A 14,464-nucleotide genomic window follows, 5' to 3' on the forward strand; every position below is an offset into this window, starting at 1 on the left:
ACTTAATTTAGCTGAACTGGTGAGTCACAAACTCCAAGGAACATTTATGAAGCGCAAAATTGGAGGAGTTATTCACTTAAAGGAGAGTGAGTTCTTTACTCACTTCACTCTGGACTGACAAGCCATGGGCTGCTTAGGTTTGCCTTCTACAACTCCATTTTGTTTTTGTATTTTTAAATTCACCTATAGGCAAGCCCCCCCTCCTCAAAGCAGCACAAAATGTATAAAAGGTAACTGAATGTCCATGAGTAACTAGGTATCCATCAGACAAGATAGTTTAAAACACAATTATGCATAATGAAAGTGGAGATGCTACATTGACGTACAAAGATACAAAAAGCCATAATGCAGACATCCATTCATACAGAGATATCCCACCTACACAAATCTATTCTGGAGAGCTGGCAGGACACTTTGGTTTGAATTCCCAGGTTTATTGTTCAATATGAAGGTTCAACACTGGCAGGTTTGTCATTATACAGTCCCGCCCTGTATAATGTATAAATCACTGGGTGAGGAAGAAATCTGATTTAAATCTGCATTATATAGCAGCCAAGATACTCCTTCTGGAGAAACTCACTGGAGGTTGGATCTTCTCAATGCATATTGGAGTCAAGGTGTTAAAACCACATTTCTACTTTTAGTGAATAAACTTCACCGGCTTCCATAAACACAGATCCCAGCGTCTACCGGCACAGTATCTCACAGAAGCTGCAGCTTCCTGGCTCGGGGATGCTGACAATAATTCTGAAGTTGCCATCATTTATATTGAATCTATCTGCAAATACCCCTGTTAAAAGGAAAGAAGCCCCATGCACCTAGAGGGCTCCTTCTGGGTCCCAAACCATCCCCTGGAGCAATTGCCCCTTCTGCCCCACCATCCATTTACCCCTGCCCATGAAAAAGGTTGCGCAGGAACCAGTTTACTGGCGATTGTGCCCCAGCTGCCATAGCTTGAGCCCCCAATGAACCCCATATATCTGTATTCAAGCCATACGGCATGAGATTTTGACTGTTAGGCAGACCTACAGAAATGAATGTGAATGGCTTCGCTTGCTATATACCAAAGCTGTACTCTACAAATACCATTACAATGGGAAAAGTGGCATATCCACTTATGTGTTGGAACAAATTAAAAACAAAACCAATACAAAAACGAAATAAAAAAAAACAAAAAACAAAAAACCACATTCACAACTAAAATAGTTTTACTTTTCAACTTTTTTTTTTTTTTTTTACTAAAAGCATCCATTTAAAGTAAAAACAGTAGTTGAGAGGTGTAATTTTGATGGTTCATTGACAAACAAGTGAATGAAAAAAAAGTTAACATAGTAAAGTGATTTTGAATGCATTTAACAGAAAGTTACATACATGTAGCTTAACATGCAAATTTTATAGCCTATTCCCCCCCTTGCCACCTTCACCATACTTCCAGTTTAGGGATATTCCTGCGGACAGATTGACTCGAACGGGACACTTCAAAACTGAATAGTGCAACATAGGCTCAAAATTACTTCATGATCACTTACATTTTAATATACATAATATACACATGGTAGCCAAACTAGAATGAAACATGGGGAAAAAATGGCCAGCTCTTCCCACAAAAAAAAAGAAAAAAAAAAAAGACAAAATACTTGTTTTCCCGTTTTTTTATTTTGAAATTTCTTACTCCCTCAATACAACGACCTGCGATGAACCACGTTCCAGAAAGGCAGCAGCAGTGAATTCTCAAAATGTTATTCTTTCCTCTCCTTAGGGGTAAAAACCAAGAATCACAGTGTATTTTAGAACATCCTGCTGTCTTGTCCATCCCGGGCTGGGCCTAGTAAGAGTTACCTAGCCAAACTGTAAAGTGTCAAAAAGGTGCTATATGATTATTAGTTTACAATGAGTTAATTTTTTTTTTTTGCAGGTGTACCAGAGGAATGTCTCTCAACCCCTCTGGTGCCAGAAACGCCTGCAGCTCTGAACACCAAGAAGGAGTCAGTCCTTGATGTACCACCAGGGGACGCGACAGCACTGAGCCGGATAAACCATTATAGACAAACGGGGAGAAAAAAAAAACCTACGAGAAAAAAAAAACCGCTAGGAATATTACACAGCAGCGCATCTTATTTACTCTACACAAAACCAAAATTCTTGGTCTTAATAGCAAGTAACAATTTCTGTTTTAGGATCTGTTTGGAGGAGTAAAGGGGAACGTATAGACGGGAGATGCAAGTGTTTGCGGTTGGAAGGTGTTGGTCGTCTGGTGGTCGGATGGTGATGGATGGCATGGGTTGAAATCCCTCTTCGCTTGCAGGCAACGATGGGCTTGATGTCCAAAAATACACCTATTAGATGGAAATTTAAAGAAAAACCTTAACATTTATGTTTCAGCACCAATATGCAGAATGTTTAATGCTCATATTGAGGGGTAGCCACTTAAACATTGAAGGGTAAAATCATCTGAAATTATGTAAAGCTGGAGAACCGGTTCTTTAGTCAATATGCCAAAAACATTGTCCTTTTCTGACACACTCCAACTCGAGATAAAGTGTCACATTACCATTAGTAAAGATCAGCTCTGAGGTCATAACTCATCAGTAGGCGTTGAAGACTCATTTAGCATTAAAGGCTCTGAATAGTGTAGCGTTGAGACATCCAGATGACAATTACAGCACATTTGTGACAGAATGCTACAGACTAGATAAACAGCTACATCTTTTTTCCTATGATTTTATCCCTCGAGGATCGTTAATTATAAAAATAGAGATTTAGGATAAATCTGAAAGATGACTAAATGAGAATATTTCAAGACGAGGCATTCTGCACCAAGTAAAATATTTGGTTTACTTAAAGTGCTGTAATAAGCCCCAATTGCCAACACATTGGTCACTTATAAAGAAAGGTATCTTTGGTTACTTTTCCTTAACAGCAACACAAAGAATTACAAGCAAAAATACTTACCAGATCCTGCCTCTCTGTCATACTCATCTTCTCAACAATTGACCAGAACCAGCGCTTAAACTGCAGAAGTTTCTCTGCGTTCTCTCCTGTGAAATCAATTTTTTTTGTTAACCAAGATTGTGCGCTTATGTGTATTCAGACATTATATACATAAAGAGAAGTCATGACAAACACGAGCGCTCAAACAGCAAGAAAAAAAAACAAAAAAAAAAACACTCAATCTAAAGCGTTAGGAACGTTTATTTGTAGGTTACCCCGTCCCAAGTACCAAGGCATCGCAACACAGCCAGGGAGATAACAGTCTGCAAATGTTCCACTAAAACAACTTAGAAGACAGACATCTAGACACTCTACCTGACTCATCGTTGAAGGATGTAAAACTGATCAGCATTTGGACATTAACTTCGCCACAACCATTGACCAATAGTCTGAAGTCCTCTGCGGTTAAATCTTCTAATGCACTCTTTGGAAGCACGTCCAGCAGACCTTTCCTCATGGCCTTAAAAACAAAGATACACAAATGTTACGTTTTTAACTTCAAGGTTTATCCAGACGTGTTCTTTCACATATTGTACAAGCCGGCTTTTCTGCTGGATAATAGCAGGGTATATAAATACGGGTGAAGAGAAGGAAGTCAATCAAGAGAGAAGCCAAGAAATAAAAATCTCACGTGTAGAGGCTGCTCTGCAACAACCAGCATTCTGTGTTCTGCGTATTTGCGCACGTATTCATACACATTCTGTGGTGTAACAGGGATATTCACACCATTGGGAACCAGCTCCACCTGCGAAAAACAACCAAGTAAGGTAGTGGACAGTTAACATGCATATTGTTACAAAGAATACACACACATTTTATAATTGAAGACCAAAAGAGGCAGGAGCATGACCAGTGACGTATTGTGGCCTAGGCTCTGTCTCTTAAAGGCAAACAGGACCTTTTATTGCACCGGAGACACCAACCACAGAGGTCAGGGTGCTGCCCTAGGTCAGCCCCAAAGTTAAAAACATCATTGGGCACGACACAGGATTTCTTTAAGGCTGGGTGGGTTTCCAGGTTAAATCAATGTGTTTTCTGACGAGATATTTCTAGGGTTCGTCTGCCTAACATAAGCACTATTTTGAGCAGGACATGTTACAAATATAAATGAAAACCAAGGCATTTGTGTGCAATCTGATTTTGTTAATTAAGGTTAAGACTGTCCAGAAACATACCTGTCCGCCGCTCTCCTCTTTACACAGGTCTATTGCAAACGCAAGGTCCATAGATGCGAACACGGCATCTGCGTCAGGGCCCTGGGAAGCCAGGATCAGCTGTCGCAAACTCTCATACATAACATGATCAAAAAAGGCAAAGTCATGCCAGTTTACCTAGGAAATAAAGACAATAGATCATCAGTACAGCATAATATCCACAAAGTAATATTGGCACGTGATGTTATGTATGGACCGGAAAACCTAAAACCCTAATTGTAGCTCTTGAGAAATCAACTGGGAGCAAGAGGCGTAGCGCACCAACCATTAGAAAACATTACTGCAGTTGATTTCTTCATCACGTTATGTGCAAATACAAAACATATATCATTAAAAATACATTTTTGGATATTGCCAAGTTCCACATCCACAGATTTATGTTTTGGGGACTTTGTTCCTCTTATGACCTTCATCTCTCTTCCACCATCACTAATACCCGTGCTTCACCCCTTCTGTGGAACTCACTTCCGTCAGATTTTCTCCCTTGAGAAGCGCACAACCTTTCCTCCCAACACTCTCAGCCAGCCTCCTGTCTAAGCCATCTAAAGAACAACCTCAACAGCTCATCCTGACCCGGTCAGCTTATCCACATCCCAGCAGTTCTCTCCTACTGTTCCACTCCTCCACCACCACTCGCTAGATTGTAAGCAAATGCAACACAAACTTACTTTTCTACCGAGAAGCACTTTGATCACTTGTCTGTTCAGTGTGATGGGACATAATTCATTCTGTAGCAAACATAAACCAAGGATCCTGAAAAATAAAATGACGCTTTATCATAAAAATACTGACGATTCCTCACACATTTTAAACAGCTGCGATGCAGTTAGCTAGCAAGGCAAAAAATAGCAAGAGAGCGTTCATTATAACTCATCTATTAGCGTATTTTAAATTAAAGCAATGGGGGGGGTCTTAACTGTGGTGTCCCCTACAATGGATTTCATTCATCATGGTGAGGGGTCTCACGGGGTGCCGGGCTTTGTTGTTCTTGCCTACACTTCAATTGTATTACCATCTATCCATGTATTACAGTTTAGCATTGTGTATTGAATGCTATATATTGTAAGTTTTGCATATAATTTGTGGGTACGCAGCTCTATATGTATATATAGACGGCTAGCAGGGCACCGCGTTTTACAGCTGCTGTTATGACAGACATACCTGCCAATATTTCGAAAGCAGTTTAACCGAGCCTCGGTATTTTTCCCAGGTCTGGGAGTGTAGAAACCTCTTTTGCCAGGCTGGTAGAAGAGTGAGGCATTGTCGTCGCCATCATCGGTGTCCGTTAGCTCCATGTCGACGACACTGCGACTGGAGCCGTGGCGTTTGCGGTTCTCCTGCAAAAGGTGAAAAACAAGTGCCTGTAGAAGATGTATCATTTACCGATAAGTAGCTGTTATTTAAGTATGCATATCTAAAAATATGTCCCAACAATAAGCATGTTCCAACCTTACCTGCACCTTCTCAGTTGAGTCTAATAAACCAAGATCAAGGATGCTGTCTGCTCCATTTTCCCTTCAACAGATAAAGAACAATAAAATTCATAGAACACACGGGCAACCTTAACCGTGATCGTATTGTTGTAGGTAACTGTAGGGCTAAATTGGCATGCCTCTTACCTGCCATGTGCAATGATCAGCTCCATGGCCTCGTCCACCCTGGCCCTCAGAGAATCTTCGCTGGCGAGCAGCAGTAGAAGTTGCGCAGGAGACAGTTCCAGCAGCATGCCGGTGATTTTACTTGCAAATGCCTTTAGAGGAAGAGTTACATTTACTTATTTGCGATTTCCACACTTTAAAAAGGGTCAGTTATATAAAATGACATATCTTTTACATACTATGCTTACAGGGGTTTTTTTATGGTATAATGGCACGATGTCCGAGAGCAAGAGACTGAATAAGATGGGCAAGACAGTTAACGTTTAAAACAAAAGAACAAAATGAGAAACGCACGGCACGCCGCATATTTTTTGTTGCCATCTGTTGCTTGCAGCTAATGACGTAATATGACTCAAGCAAATACACCCAAGCCTTGAAACAAGTCACAGCCACTCAGTTGTCCATGACAAATTGTGAAAAAACGCTTATGAGCTAATGTGCATGATATAAGCAATACTGTAAAGGTTGGGTTGCACATTAAGAACACCCAAGACCAGAGATTATCCTTACGGGCTGCATTGCTTGCACGCGAGGGTACAGCCGCTCCCCGAGAGCCTGTCTATGTGCTGGAAGCGGATCCGGATCATCACTGGGGTTTCCTTCTGAGGCCGGCCGGAACGGACGAGTGTCAATAGAAAGCTGCCTCCTGAAGTCTCTGCAAAGAAAGTATCCGAAATGCTTTGTTACATACACCCGAAGGACATGTACCATGCCTCCATAATCACTACATTGGAAACCAACCTGTCTCTATCACGGCGAGAACCCGCACGCAGACCGCTACTTCTTCGCATGTCTCTCTCCCTTTCACGGTCTCTCTCGCCTCGGTTTCTTAATCTTTGCATTAAGCCTTGAAAATTAAGAAGAGGGGCAAAGTTAGCATCATAAGTTATTACGATGAGAACATCTGCGTATACACGGTTAATATTCATGAGCAACCTGTTATTTCACAAAAGCGGTTGCTTTATTTGCTTGAATATTGTGCTTATTAGCGGGTAACCAAATCCCGGTCATTAGCAAATGTGACACACGACCTTACTTGTATGTGTTCCTTTGTTTGCATTTTGGATACAGTCAAGACTTGGCAACTTCTCATTCGATAAGAATGCTTGCGCGACTGCAGTGTAAAAACTTCGGGCCACTCCACTGCCTTCTCCCGGCTCATCCTTGAAGGTGACCTTTACTCTATGGACGGCCATTGGCGTTGTGGCACATCTGCGGCCAAAGTGATTATTTAGTTGCCTCATTGTTTGCTGAATAAGGAGGTCTCTGTCTCTATCAACCTAAAAAAAGTAAAATGGCCAAAATTGAGCAGCCTGCACACACATTATTAAAAAGGAAACAATGACCTAAAAAGTGTAACACAAAACAACCCGCAAACACAAAGCTAGAAATCCCACATAGCTAAGAGAATGGGAACAAAAAATATAGAAAGAATATATTTAACATAATCAGACATCTTAAGTTCCATAAATATTATGCAAGATGCTGGCCCAAATAGTAAGTGTTAAATTGGCATTATGGGAAAAGCTTAAAACAAGCAACAGTGTTTATCGACATACGACATGCCTGAAATCACAATACAATGAAATCACCTCCAGAGTCAAGTCTCTTGATTGCTGATTTCGAAGCTTCTCCATTTCTCTGCGGAACTTTGATTCTTTTACTTCAAAACCACCCAACTCTGTCAAAATCTGTTTTTGAAAATAAAAAGGTAGTCAACTAAAACAGCCACACCTATGCACAGTAAATGATACAGAAAATACTTGAGAAACAGAAAAACTCACTGATCCCGGCTCCGCGCCAACATCCTCCATAAATACTCTTCCAAAAAGCTCGAGGGACAAACGCCAACGTCCTAAGAGCATATCGTGAGAAATCACCATGCCCATGAAACTGCACTGGGGCCTGAGAAGCAAATAATGTTAACGTATGGTTACTCCAGGAAGAACTTAGAAATATATTATTGGCAACCATGCGGTTGCAGACATTTACAGCCAACCTTACCAGCCAGGTTCACCTGCTTTGGTTTGTATAAACGTGTCCGCCTTTCCAAACACCCGATGGACTTACAAGTACATTTTAAGTTGGTAGGGCTGCCTGGGACATTGGAGGGACCCTTTACATTTATGTATAACTAGTATTTGATTTTACATGAATCAAAGATATGTTGCCTAAAATTAAACTGAAATGAGATTTTTTTTTACTAACAATGTATCCATACAAAGGAATAACATGGGGGGGGAATGTACTTGCATTATTTACCTACTTTAATAATCCATAATTTGATTCTGTTTAGCCCAACCTAAGACTATCAAAGCTATACTATTCCACCACAAGTTAGGCAGCACTTTTAGTGCTATAAAGGAATAGATTAAAAAGGACCCCGTTAACTTTACATTGGAGTTAAGCCCTTAAGCCACATATCATGGATTTAATGTACCTGAATGATGTGAGAGGTGGCCCTTCGCTCTCCGTCAGACCGATTTCTGCCAATAAACTGCTCTTCAACTGAGCCGCGAGATCATGCGCTGAAGGTCCTGGCTTAGAGCCATCTGGTTCTTCAGGCGGCACATTTTGATCTTCTGTTTCTTTCTGCCGGCTTTGCATGCTCATCACATTTTTCAAGTTGGCTGCATAAGACATTTTGGTTGGGAGGACCTACACGGGAGTAAAGAAGGCAAGATATGAACAGCCTCACGTGAAATCGACCGAAGCAACGCGGTAAGTGGAGACCTTCGTGCAGGAGAAGTTTGCGTGGGTTGGCCCGTTATAACGTGAAGTCACAAACTTAGAAAAATCAGCTATTCTGCAAACTTCAAGCTTAAAATAAACAAAGCAAATATTTGAATGGAATGAACATAATTTTTACATTTTGACCCCATCTGACATGTAACGTATACATCTATATACATGGAGCTTTCTGCATGTATATAGACGTATAACGTTAAATTTACTTAAGCTATTTATGTGATCAAAGTTTTAGACCTAAGCTGTTGCATAAATGAATTTTTGTTTAAAACAGGCTATACGAACAGCCGTTCATTTATAACAAACAGCCATATTTCTGTTTCTTACCTCAAGGCAGTTTCTGTCCACGGTTACTTCCATTAGGCTTTTCCCGCTGTTAGCTGAAGAAGAATAGAGGCCTTGACTTGGACGACCAAACAAGTCTTCCTTTCGAGCATTGGGCTTTTAAAAGAGTAAATCGTAACAATGTAAGTACAAAATACTAAATCATAACTAGTTTGCATTAAAGCAAATTGCATGCAGTAATGTAGGCTAGCACTGACAAAAATAACTTGCTTTTATTAAACCGTCCTTTACCTGCAGATCTGGAGGCCGCCATTGTTACCAGTCACGTGATATTTTGGGTGGCTTTCCCTGCTCAAACACTCAATTGTGGTACTGCCAAGTAGGTCCTTCCTCCATAGACTAATTAGTCAGAGTCCGACATTAAGATTGAGCCGTTATATTAATGCTGCATAGATTTTAGGGCTGCAACAACGAATCGATAAAATCGATAATGAAAATTGCTGCCAAGGAACCTCATTATCGATTAGTAGAGCAAATAATACCACCTCAAACAGAGGTCGGATAATAACACTAAGATCCAGATCCCCCACAGCGCTGCATGGGACGCCAACGGGCATCTGTGCGACACGCTCAGACATCCTCTGCTACTGCTGGCACTTCCACTGGGGCTTCTATGATGGAGCACCGGCATCACAGGGTATATCTGTGGGGGGGGGTGGCAGAGTGGCATTTCTGGGGGTATGTGGCATAGCTTGGAGGCAGTGTGGCAAGCCTGGGCTCAGATGTGCAAAACTGGGAGGGCGGGTTGGGAAATAAAAACAAGAAATACATTTTCTTTTTTTTATACTGTTTGTTTTTAACACCCAGTTTGTTCATTAAACTATTTAAACAAAAAAAAAAAAAAACGAAATTAATGAAAAAAAGTTTACATTAATTTTTTTTATCAGATTAATCGAAAAAATAATTGGCCAATTAATCGATTATGGAAAAAGTTAGTTGCAGCCCTAATAGGATTTTATATATGCAAAACTAGAACCGCTTAAAAATTATACTACTTTTTTCCCTTTTTAAACTAGGTTCAGATTTAAAAAAATACATTAAAAAAATGGTGCGATGATCAAACACGCATGTCCATACATGTCCATACAAACTGAGCAGAGGGATCTGAAACCAGCCAAGCTTTGCGTCACTCAAGCTGCAAAATTGCCCAGTACTGCCTAAAAATTATTAATCTGTGAGCCCAACGGCAAATCTCCAGAATCTCTAAATCCAACGACTAAAATAGGTGAAGACTATCTAGGCCTGGAAGAAACACGGTGGAAATATAAACGCATATCCCAACAGAAAACATGAAACCCACGGCAGACATTCGATGCAATGCGTATTTTAGGCAAGTCTAGTTAGAGCCCTGGCGTGAAGTCAAAAATCTGGGCTATTAAAAAAACGAATCACCTGCTCAAGTTTTTTTTAGCTAACAAGCAGGCGTATTATCGAATAAATACGCGCAAGTTATTTGAGTCAATGCCAGTGTTTCAAGGCTTAACTCAGCACAACGGCTGAATAAAAATACCACTAATACTAAAAGGCCTAATACACACCGGTAACGTTACTTACCAGGCTGTGGTACATAACCCGCGCCGACAAACCAAAGCATTCATAAAACAAATTGGGAACCTTTTCATGTACTTATAATGTAGTTCAGCATGTGAAGGAAAAAAAAAAATACCTGGAGAAGATGTGGCTGGTCAGCTAGCGGGATGGCTTCTGCCAGAGGAACTTCAAAGGGGTTTGGTGGAATGCAACCCAGAAACGTCATAGAGTCTGACCGGCGGAAAAACGGGTGATGCTGACCAGTCTCGGCTGGTAAAGCATCTTCTTCCTTGTCATTCAAAGTTGAGCCTGATAATTACATGAAATATTATTTAAGCAACATGATTAAGAAAATCAGAAAACGCACAGCAGCTGAAGAGAGTATAAACCTTAAGTTCACACGATTTTGAGATTAAAAGAAACTCAAATCCTTAAGGAAAATGCACACTAAAGTCCATTGTAAGTTACGACCCACAAGTGAGCCTGCATTAGAAGCACACACTGAGAGTGACAGGCTGTCTGCAAGGGAAGAGCGCGTGCGACTGCGTGGTGCTAAGAGCGTGCAGGGGTAAGTTAGAATATGTGAGAGGGAGTGTACGTGTACAGTGTAAGAATGAGTTTGTGTGCGTTCGTTTGCATATTCCTGCACTCAGGCGCCAGTAACCCTAGGCTGACCCCTGGCATGAGCTGACACACAGAACAGAACACGCATGTTTAATTAATCTCATTCTCTAGCTCACTACAGCCTAGACTCCAATCTGCATTAACAATCTCCCTCCCCTCCAAAGAAAACACACTATGGCACGGCAAAACATTCACACTAACTCTGATTTGTGTCATCGTCGTTTTCATGCTCAGAATCTTCATTATCGAGGCCAAGTTCCAGTAATTCTCGGGTCCTTGGAGAAAAACCAAGTTAGTGGTTGCGCAAAGAAAATAATCTTACAAACAAAAGCATGATGAGTGTTGACGAGATGGCTGTAGTATATAGGTTTAATTAACAGGATTTAAATTAAGTTGTGTTCTGGATGTCAAACAAGAAAACACTGCAAAGCATCTCGAGTACCTCTTTCTTTCCAGCTGCGGAGTGTCTAGCGTGGTTTGCTGGTTCATTGCCTTAATCCAGTAAATAAGAGCCTGGAAGACATATGCCACGTGTTTCAGGGAGCAGACGTCCAAAACCGGGAGTACATCAGAATGCTCATCGTTGTGAGAACGCATGAGAGAAAGCGCATAGTTTAGAAAGTCTCCACGAGCAGACATTCCTTGACGAGCACTAAGCAGAGTGGCTCTTCTGGAAGGAAAGAACACTTATAAATATTTTTTTTTTAAGACTGAATGAGCACCTAAAACCAAACCAGGACCCCCATAATTTAGGGTTTATTCAATAAACAGACAGTTGGCAGGAATGTGGAGGTTTCAAGTATCAGAGCATTAAAAAAAAGCACAGACGGCACTAACCAAGCACTGCAGTCAGTGGTAAGACTGCCTGTATTATTTTATACATTACACAAGAACTATTTATATTTTTCAGCTTAATACCTCCTTCCCTCGAGGGTCCTCAAACTGGCCTCCTCACGTGCAGTCATCCTCTCTCTCCGAGTGGAATTCTGGGAAGCATGCAGAGGATGGTTTGGGTGACCTGGATCGCCAGCGGATGATAGTGCAGATCCGTAACGAAGCTGGGCCTCGGTGGAGTCCATAATGCTAACCATCCAGTTCCAAGTTGGTATAAGTTTTTCTTCAACATAGTTCTAAATGACAAGAAAATACCAGGGTAAACTCATTTTTCAGGAAAATTCCGTCTACAGTGCCCTACATCCTTTTTCTAATGTTCTTAAGGACTACATGCATCCCATGCATATTACCTTATAGATACTATAGAGATCACCATGCTATGGATGCCAGTGATATCACAGTGACAGAGATCGCCATATCATTTAATTATATATAAAACTACTAAGAACCTTCTGATCACCAAGTATGGCTCTCCATATTCTGGCTTTGCTGAGAATTAGATTCTCTCCTCACTTCTAAAGACCTTTCGGTGAGTGTAAGCATTAACAACTAACGGAAGGAATTGCCAGATTACGTAATCGGGCATTCCCGTTATAACAATGTACCGAGCACGGAAGCCAGAAATTGCTTCTGCTGACCAGGGAGCGTTCAGGCTGACCCAGCAAGCTAGCAAGAGGCTGTACATATTTGTAGTGAACAGGTTAATTTGTGTGGAACAAAGTTTCAGGCATCATGAACTCTTTGGGTCCATTTGAGCTGCCAGAGCCATACCTGCAAGTTAACGGCATCTTGATAAGTCAGCTTCACAGCGGCTGGGATCTGAGAATAAACCAAGTGGTTGTACTTTGGGATCAGGCCCATCAAGTCCGATATTTGCCTAATGACTATGCTGTATGCACGTGCGAGGCTGCTGGCAGAAGTAAGGTAACTGCTAGAATTGCTTGCTTCGAGGGCAGCTGCTGCACTGGAGCTCATGTTACCGCTACGACGTAGGCTGGATGGCTCGATGTAAATCAGAGCACCAGAACTCGCTGCATGGGGAAAATATAAAAGAAACCAAGATTATGGCAGTAATCAAAACAGATCTAATTTTAGAAAAAAAATAACTGCACAGATACAACCAACCCCCCCCCCAAACAATTTAGAAGAGATGTCTTACACATTACAGCAAAAATCATAAACACTTGCACTGCCTTTAAGCAGTAGTGCATTTCGGAGATATTTCCGTGAAATGTCCACTTGCCTGCGGGAGTGGAAGTGCTCGATGGGGCAGCGTTGGGTGCTCTCTGACTCTGCGTGTTCCTCACTGCCCATTGCATGGAGCGGGGAGCCTGGGCAGCGCCATTAGCATGGGAGCTATTTGTTGATCTCTCCAGGGGCTCGTCGATCATGAAGGTTTCCTGGTCAAGGTCATCACTTTGACTGCTACTGCTGTCTGAGTCACTGGAGTCATTAGACTGAGAATCATCCTCTGAAAAGAAGGCTGGGACGCTGCTTGCACCTGCGGAGCCATAGTAATCCACGATAAACAAGCTAGTCCCTAATTCAATTTACCAATTAAACGGTCACATTGCGTTCACCCATTATACCTGCTTCTGAACCGGCCGTTGCTGCTGTAACAACACTTCTCCTACCACTAGCGTTGTCCTGATTGCTGTGATTACTCTCGCTGTCACTTTCTGTCTCAGCCGCAGCCAGAAGATCTAGCTCCATGTCGCTTCCTTAAGAGATGAAAAACAGTGTGAGTGATACAAAAAAATAATTGGGGTCTGATAGCTCTTTAACCCCTTGACTGCTAACGACGGCATGGTGCCGTCGCTAGCAGTCCCAGTCAGGTGCTAACGACGGCACCATGCCGTCGCTAGCACTCTCCTACCTTGATGGGGGTCTGTGGACCCCCATCACCACCTACCCCGGCGATCTGCCCCTCATTTTGAAGGGCATCACTGGGACCACCCGATCCGGCCGGTGACGTCGCGCGTAATGACGCGATGACGTCACCGCGCAACTTTATTGAAAACTGACAATTGTCAGTTTTCACGGTATGGGGGCATGCTGCTTAGATGCCTGTATCTCAGGCATCTGAGCAGCTACAGACCCCCAACATATACCGTTGGAAAGGTAATCGCCTCACCTTTCCAACGGTATAATGCTTGTAAAAAAATAATAAAAAATATTATGTTAAAAAAATGAAAATGTACAAAAAAAGTAAAAAAATGATTTGGGGGTCTCTAAAGGCAGATAAATAAAGATCAAAATTGCCTAGAGACCCCCAAATTAAATTATCTAAACATAAACTGGTTTAACTTTAAAAAAAAAAAAAAGTTTAAGTATTCTAGCTAAATGATCACTGTGGTAGCCAATGTTACCACAGTGATCATATAGCTATAAAGTCACATTCCCTTTTTAAAAATGGCCGATACTAAATTTTAACCCCATGATCCCTTTGATCATGGGGTT

The 14,464-nt window shown here is 41.6% G+C and overlaps 1 protein-coding gene across 10 annotated transcripts in view; it reads right to left on the minus strand.

The window, feature by feature from the left end:
* Positions 1-1,206: 1,206 nt before the first annotated feature.
* Positions 1,207-14,464, minus strand: part of UBR5 (ubiquitin protein ligase E3 component n-recognin 5) — a 37,365-nt gene continuing 24,107 nt past the window's right edge. For 8 of the 10 annotated variants that reach the window (XM_053466045.1, XM_053466044.1, XM_053466043.1 and 5 more), the window contains 23 exons: positions 13,594-13,725; positions 13,244-13,505; positions 12,776-13,031; positions 12,029-12,240; positions 11,553-11,780; positions 11,312-11,385; positions 10,623-10,795; positions 8,939-9,052; positions 8,304-8,521; positions 7,648-7,768; positions 7,456-7,554; positions 6,900-7,143; positions 6,605-6,710; positions 6,374-6,518; positions 5,825-5,955; positions 5,660-5,720; positions 5,367-5,542; positions 4,874-4,958; positions 4,167-4,322; positions 3,623-3,736; positions 3,307-3,451; positions 2,953-3,038; positions 1,207-2,336 (listed from right to left, as the gene is read on the minus strand). In XM_053466045.1, the coding sequence (XP_053322020.1) occupies positions 2,124-2,336; positions 2,953-3,038; positions 3,307-3,451; positions 3,623-3,736; positions 4,167-4,322; positions 4,874-4,958; positions 5,367-5,542; positions 5,660-5,720; positions 5,825-5,955; positions 6,374-6,518; positions 6,605-6,710; positions 6,900-7,143; positions 7,456-7,554; positions 7,648-7,768; positions 8,304-8,521; positions 8,939-9,052; positions 10,623-10,795; positions 11,312-11,385; positions 11,553-11,780; positions 12,029-12,240; positions 12,776-13,031; positions 13,244-13,505; positions 13,594-13,725 (3,551 nt within the window). In that variant the 3' untranslated portion in view covers positions 1,207-2,123. The remainder of the gene's footprint in view (positions 2,337-2,952; positions 3,039-3,306; positions 3,452-3,622; positions 3,737-4,166; positions 4,323-4,873; positions 4,959-5,366; positions 5,543-5,659; positions 5,721-5,824; positions 5,956-6,373; positions 6,519-6,604; positions 6,711-6,899; positions 7,144-7,455; positions 7,555-7,647; positions 7,769-8,303; positions 8,522-8,938; positions 9,053-10,622; positions 10,796-11,311; positions 11,386-11,552; positions 11,781-12,028; positions 12,241-12,775; positions 13,032-13,243; positions 13,506-13,593; positions 13,726-14,464) is intronic. The other 2 variants (XM_053466038.1, XM_053466041.1) reach the window with 2 other exon arrangements.

The sequence above is a fragment of the Spea bombifrons genome, chromosome 5, assembly GCF_027358695.1.
Source record: "Spea bombifrons isolate aSpeBom1 chromosome 5, aSpeBom1.2.pri, whole genome shotgun sequence".
Taxonomy (NCBI): Eukaryota; Metazoa; Chordata; class Amphibia; order Anura; family Pelobatidae; genus Spea; species Spea bombifrons.